The sequence below is a fragment of the Silene latifolia genome, chromosome Y (genome assembly GCF_048544455.1).
Source record: "Silene latifolia isolate original U9 population chromosome Y, ASM4854445v1, whole genome shotgun sequence".
Taxonomy (NCBI): Eukaryota; Viridiplantae; Streptophyta; class Magnoliopsida; order Caryophyllales; family Caryophyllaceae; genus Silene; species Silene latifolia.
Genome location: NC_133538.1, coordinates 171,990,734 through 171,998,188, shown reverse-complemented (window position 1 = coordinate 171,998,188; position 7,455 = coordinate 171,990,734). Strand labels below are relative to the sequence as shown.

Genomic DNA, 7,455 nt, shown 5'->3' with positions numbered 1-7,455 from the left:
TGAATCGGTCTACTCGGATCGAAGAATGATGGATCAAACTTCGCGGACTGGGAGGCGGCATTACGGAATCTTTGCCATTGCCGACGGAAGCTCAAATATCCGATAGAGCCCATCCCGCCAAACCCAGGCCCCACGGCCGAGCTAACGAGATCGCCACGTATAGCGATTTCGTCATGGAAGTGGGTGCGATAAAGAACGTACTCATTGTTGCAATGGAATCCAATTTGCAGAAACGCTTCATAGCCCAAGGTGCAAACAAGATTTTCACCACGCTCACTAAGGAATTCTCGAAAGCACCGAGAATCGTGACCTATGAGCATACCGTCGCTTCTTTGAGGCGAAACTCCGAAGGGCCAACTGTTAGCCCCCACATTCTCGCATGATTGAGAATGTCGAAGAAACTGGAGGCACTTGATTGTAAGATCAGCGAGAACATCGTGATTGACCGCATGCTTCATTCACTCCACGATGGTTTTGCGCTCTTTAGAGCCAATTACTATATGAATGATTTGAAGAAAAGTCCTCATGCACTACATTCCCTTCTCGTACAGACCGAGAAGGACATGAAGTTTAGTGGGAGCCTGAAACAGGATGTTCTCATTGTGTCAAACAAGGGCAAGAGTAAGGGCAAAGCTCAGGCAGACCTAGCAGTAGGTAAGCCGAAGTTTAAGAAGTCGGGATCGGGTAAGAGTGGGCTTGGTGAGTCGAGCACCTCACTAGGCGCGACAAAGAGCAAGACCGGTAACATGGAATGCCACCATTGCCACAAGAATGGGCATTGGAGGCGTACATGTCCTGTATACCATGAGGACATAAAAGCACGTCGCGTTACTCCTGTTGGTATGTCTTCTTCTTCTTATAATTTTGTTCATATGATTGAGATTAACCATGCAAGTTACGGAACTTGGGTACTAGATACTGGTTGTGGTTCTCATCTATGCAATCATGTGCAGGGGCTCCGAAACATCGAACCCCTCGTAAAGGGTGAGGTGGACCTGCGTGTCGGGAATGGAGCACGAGTGGCTGCCGTCTCGAGGGGAACATATGTGATCCAGCTTCCTAGCGGATTTGAGTTATTTTTATATAACTGCTATTATGTACCCAGTTTATCTAAAAACATTATTTCAGTTTCTGCACTTGACAAACTTGGTTTTTCATTTGTAATAGAGAATAATAGCTGTGTTTTCTCGTTACACAATATGATTTATGGCAAGGCAGTCTCCATGAATGGAATTTATGTTTTAGATCAGACCACCGAAATATTGCACGTAATGAATAAGAAGTTAAAGGTTGGTGACAAAGATCAAACTTATCTATGGCACTGCCGTATGGGACACATTAATGAGAAACGCGTTAAACAGCTCATACAAAATGGAGCTATCTCGGCCTTTGATTTTGAATCATTTGGCACGTGTGAATCATGTCTCATAGGTAAGATGACTCGAATTTCCTTCAAAGGTGTTGGAATGCGCGCTGCTGACCTATTAGGACTCATACATACGGATGTGTGTGGACCTATGTCAATCACCGCACGAGAAGGCTATATGTATTTCATCACTTTCACGGACGATTTAAGTAGATATGGCTATGTCTACTTGATGAAGCATAAAAGTGAGTCCTTTGAGAAATTCAAAGAATACCAGAATCGGGTACAGAACCAACTGGGTAGAAAGATTAAAACACTACGATCAGACCGTGGTGGCGAGTATCTTTCACACGAGTTTGATCAACACCTTAAGGACTGTGGGATTGTCTTACAGTTAACTCCACCTGGAACACCTCAGTTGAATGGTGTGTCCGAACGGAGAAATCGAACACTACTTGATATGGTTCGATCCATGATGAGTCACACCGTATTGCCTGATTCATTATGGGGTTATGCTCTTCTGTCAGCTGCTCTAATACTTAACCGAAGTCCGTCTAAAGCTGTTGACAAGACTCCATATGAACTATGGAAGGGAACGGTCCCCAACTTGTCCTTTATACGGGTTTGGGGCTGCGAGGCTTATGTCAAGTGGAGACACGAGGATAAGCTCGGCCCGAGATCGGTCAAGACATACTTTATAGGTTATCCTAAAGGAACATTTGGTCATTACTTCTATTCGCCAACCGAACAACGTGTATTTGTTGCGGCTAGTGCGACATTCTTAGAGAAGGAGTTTCTCGAGAACGCGAAGAGTAATAGAACCTTCGAGTATCGGAGATTCGGAACCAAATGCCGAGCAACCATTGGAGGAACCAGTTCCTTCAATCCCGGCTGCGGTTAGTATTCCTGAGGAACCTAGGAGGTCGGGAAGAGTCTCTATTCCTCCGGACAGATACATTGGTATGGTCGAGGAACATGACATAGATGACCTTCTGCTCTTAACGAGTAGTGAACCCGCAACCTATAAAGGTGCCATGACTAGTTCCGACTCAAAGCTATGGCTTGAGGCCATGCAATCCGAGATGGACTCCATGTATGAGAACAACGTATGGGATCTTGTTGACTTACCTGCTAAGGTTCGTCCCCTTCAATGCAAATGACTTTACAAGATAAAGCATTCTGTGGAAGGTCAACAAGATATCTGTAAATCACGACTAGTTGCTAAAGGTTTCACCCAAGTGCCAGGTTTGCACTACGATGAAATTTTTGCACCCGTAGTCATGCTGCGTTCCATTCGGATTATCTTAGCGATTGCCGCTTTTCATTACTATGAAATTTGGCAGATGGATGTGAAAACCGCCTTCTTAAACGGTTATTTGGAGGAAGAGTTGTACATGGTACAACCCGAAGGTTTCATCGATCCTGAACATCCTAAGAAAGTGTGCAAGCTTAAGCGTTCCATTTATGGACTTAAGCAAGCTTCTCGGAGTTGGAATCATCGTTTCGACCATGTGATACAAGAAAATGGATTTACTCGATCGGTCGAGGAACCATGTCTATATATCAAGTCGTGTGGGAGCAAGATTGTCTTCCTAATATTGTATGTTGATGACATACTCCTGATTGGGAATGACATACCTCTCTTAACTTGGGTAAAAGTATGGTTGAAGAACCATTTCCAGATGAAAGATCTGGGTGAGGCACAAAGAATTTTGGGCATCCGTATCTATCGAGATAGATCACGTCGGATGTTATCTCTCGATCGGGAGTCTTATATAGACAAGATTCTAGAGAGATTCAGCATGACTAACTCCAAAAAGGGGTTTCTTCCTATGGCTCCAGGGGTGCATTTGAGCAAGTCTCAGGCACCAAAGACACCGGAAGAGATAGAGCGCATGACCCGGATTCCTTATGCTTCGGCAATAGGATCAATCATGTATATCATGATATGCACACGTCCGGACGTGGCATATGCATTGAGTATGACAAGTCGATTCCAACAAAGCATCCGGTGAATCACATTGGATGGTCATCAAGAACATTCTTAAGTACCTACGGAGGACTAAAGATTGGGCATTGACTTATGGAGGCGATCAAAAGCTATGCGCAACCGGTTACGCAGATGCTAGCTTCCAAACGGATCGAGATGACTCGAAATCTCAGTCTGGATTCGTTTTTACTCTTAATGACGCTGCAGTCAGCTGGAAGAGTTCCAAACAAAGGAAGCGATATAGATGCGTCAATTCTTACAAGGACTATCAGTAGTGCCTAGTTCGAATGACCCGATCACCATCTATTACGACAATAGAGGTGCCATCTTCCAGGCTAAGGAGCCTAAGTCTAGCAACAAGTCTAGACATGTACAACGGAAAGCTCATCTAATCCGAGATTACGTGGAGCAAAAGGAGGTAGTGATAGAAAAGATTGCTACAGATGATAATATAGCAGATCCTCTCACTAAACCATTACGACAAGATAAGCATGAAGGGCATGTTATTTCCATGGGAATTAAACGTGTTCCTGAGTTGTAGTACTCTTTTATGGATTAGATTCGTTTTCTCGTGTACTCTATACGACATCCTCGTTTTGATATTTATATATTTTGTTTTTCATGTGGAGTTGTACGACAATTTTGAACACCACAAAGTGAACTGAACAAACATTATATTTTTGGTCCTTAATTGCCCAAGTGAGCTGATAACTCTGGCAATTATTTTGTGACGTTGGTTGATGGTGGGTTCAACGAGCCATAAGTCAAACGGTTGACTGACCAATCACAGAGGCGAGTTATACGGATATCTCGTAGGACACAATTGTGACAACGACGTGGAGTCCTAAATGTTTTATAACATTCGGTGCCAGGTCGTGGATAGGACCTCCATGGTGATCCTAAGAGTCGATTCTTTTGACTATCGACTGTCTCTTGAGATTAAGGCAGATTTTGGGTGACTTTGGTTTCTTTCTCACGGTCATCCATAACAGGGGGCCAAGTAGATTTTTTTCGGGTCATTTCATTTGTGCTTAGATCGGTAGGAGTCGAGTTAGGAAATATTCAGCCTTTATCAGTACTCGATATTTCTCGGGGCCACTCGAGGAGTCAGAATCGAAATGCATGGCCATGCTCGAATACGGATTCGTTTTATCAATTAAGTTACTCTCTAGTCGAGGAAACCACTCTTGATACAGATCGATTGTAAAATACGACCTTTGTGGATACAGATCTGCAAATTATTTTACATTGAGTGGGAGAAATTTTAAATGGATATGAGAATCGGTTATCGCACATACACTTGTACGGACAAGTGGGAGTTTGTTGGAGCCGGTGTCCTCCAGATAGTGCGGATAACGTTATTGCACGTACACTTGTATGCGGACAAGTGGGAGCTTGTTGGGCTGGTGTCCTCCACGTTAGTGCAATGACATATAAATCTCTAAAAGGATCAAAGGGTATACTTTTGTATTATTATCAGTTGGTCCACGTTTATCAATAACGGTTGGCTTGCTAGATAAGTTTGACGTTATTGTCATACAAATGGCGGTGATCAACTGGTCCCTAAAAGTCACACCTATAGGATACGTTTGAGAGATGTGACGGTATGAAAATACAGTCATATTGATGCCTAATATGACTAAGCGGTTAGTCGGAGTTATTGACTAATAATTAGTAAAACGCGATGTTGAAATATTTATTTAATACGGATTAAATAATACTGGCTAAGGTGAATTAAGCGGTTAGTTCGTAAATTGAATATAAACGGTTATATTTAATTAATGTATATTGAATTAATTAATTATACAATATTGTCATTGTCGGACAAGTATTAATATGTCGACTGATTCATGTTACTAGTCGATATTTTAATATCCGATATCGGATGACGATTTATAATTAAAACCCGTCATATACATTTAGCAAAACGAGTCAGACCACGAGTTAAATAAGGAGAAAGTGGAAAGCCCACTCCCTCCCTATGCAACCGGTCGGTCGACCGAATGGAACAAAAGGAGAGTCCTTCTCTCCTTTTGACCTAATCCTTCTCATTTGAAGAAAAATTAGGGTTTTGGAGCATTTTTCTCTAAAATTCTAGATCTCACATCAGAAAACTCACAAAAGCTCTCTCAATATTGCAAGGCAATCAGAGAGCAATTTCTAGCACAAGGGGCATAGTCTCAGACGATCTTGGGTGCAACGATTAGGAGGAAATCTACGTTGATTTCTGTTCTTAGGCCGTTTAGCACAGGACCCGAGGTTGATTCTTATTCTTTTATCGTTTCTCTTGTTTTTCGTTTATGACCATTAATCACATGATAAATTACGTTATAGTCTTTAATTTTAAGGGATTTTATACGGATATTATCCTACATTATCACAGTAAATTTTCAGCGGCCTTGCAACAGAATTCATAATGCTAATCCCTGAAAGAAAGTTCCGCAACCATAAAGCTTGAATAGTAGCCTCAAAGCACGCTACAAATTCAGCTTCCATAGTGGATGAGGCAATAATTGTCTCATTTAGCACTCTTCCGGGAGATTGCCCCCCCCCTGACTAAAGCAAACACATAACCAAAGGTGCTTTTCCTTGAGTCCACACATCCTCCAAAATCTGAGTCAGCATATCCAATAATCTTAAGCTGATCAGTATGTCTATAAGTGAGCATTTTGTCCCTTGTTCCCTTTAAATACCTTAAAACTTTCTTAGCCGCACTCCGATGACCCATTCCAGGATTGGACTGATATCGACCCAACATACCCACTGCAAAACTTATGTCAGGTCTTGTACAGACCTGCGCATACATTAATCTTCCAACTAGAGATGCATAAGGAAAGTTTTTCATGGCATTTCGTTCTAGTTCAGTCTTAGGACACATACTTGTGAACTTATCCCCTTCTCGAATAGGAACATCATTGGGATTACATTTTACCATGTTAAATCTTTCTAAGACCTTCATGATATAGGCTTTCTGAGACAACCCTAATGTCCTTTGTGATCTGTCTCGAGATATTTCCACCCCGATCACATAGGACGCCTCTCCCATATCTTTCATCTCAAAGTTGTTTGATAGGAAATCTTTAGTTTGATGTAATAGTCCCAAATCACTGCTTGCGATGAGTATATCATCGACATATAAGACCAAAAATGCAAACTTACTCCCACTGATCTTCAGGTATATACACTGATCAACAGTGTTTTCTTGAAACCCAAAGGAGGTGATGGTATTATGGAACTTAATATACCATTGCCGAGAAGCTTGCTTAAGCCCATAAATGGACTTCTTTAATATACAGACTTTGTCCTATTTGTCATCAATAATGAAGCCTTCTGGCTGAGCCATATAGACTTCTTCTTCCAAACTCCCATTCAAGAATGCCGTTTTCACATCCATTTGATGTAGCTCTAAGTCAAAATGAGCTACTAAAGCTAAAATGATCCGTAAAGAATCCTTCTTAGAAACTGGAGAGAAGGTTTCATTATAATCAATGCCTTCTTTCTGATTAAAGCCTTTAGCTACCAGTCTGGCTTTATGTCGTTCAATATTACCTAAGGAGTCGCGCTTGGTCTTAAAGACCCACTTGCAGCCGACAGCCTTATGACCTACTGGTAAATTGACCAACTCCCAGACCTCATTCTTAGCCATAGACTCCATCTCTTCTTTCATGGCATTAATCCATTTATCGGAATCATCACTATTCATAGCTTGTGAAAACGTAACCGGATCATTATCCACACTAATGTCAAATTGACATTGATATACTTCATAGTCATCTGAAATAGCTGGCCTTCTAGGTCTTGTGGACCTTCTTAATGTTATTTTGGTCTTTGTATCAACAACCTCAGTGGCGATGTTATCATTCGGGAGTGGAGGATCATCAATATTAGGTTCCACAATATTGACTGAGTCAACATTATCATTATGTGGAACTTCATCAAAAGAAATTGGGGGCAAAGGAACTGGAATTGCCACCCTAACCTCATTGACGACGACATCCCTTACCTGATCACTCCCACTAACTTCGCCATTCTCAAGGAATTTGGCATTTCCGGTTTCAACAATTCTTGTCTTGTGTGTAGGACAGTAAAACCTATACCC

The 7,455-nt window shown here is 41.8% G+C and overlaps 1 protein-coding gene across 1 annotated transcript; it reads right to left on the bottom strand.

Annotated features, from left to right (window-relative positions):
- Nucleotides 1-5,874: 5,874 nt before the first annotated feature.
- LOC141629424 (secreted RxLR effector protein 161-like) lies at nt 5,875-6,402 on the bottom strand. Its single transcript, XM_074442429.1, has one exon. The coding sequence runs from the start codon at nt 6,400-6,402 to the stop codon at nt 5,875-5,877; it is 528 nt and encodes a 175-aa protein (XP_074298530.1).
- Between the last annotated feature and the right edge of the window lie 1,053 nt (nt 6,403-7,455).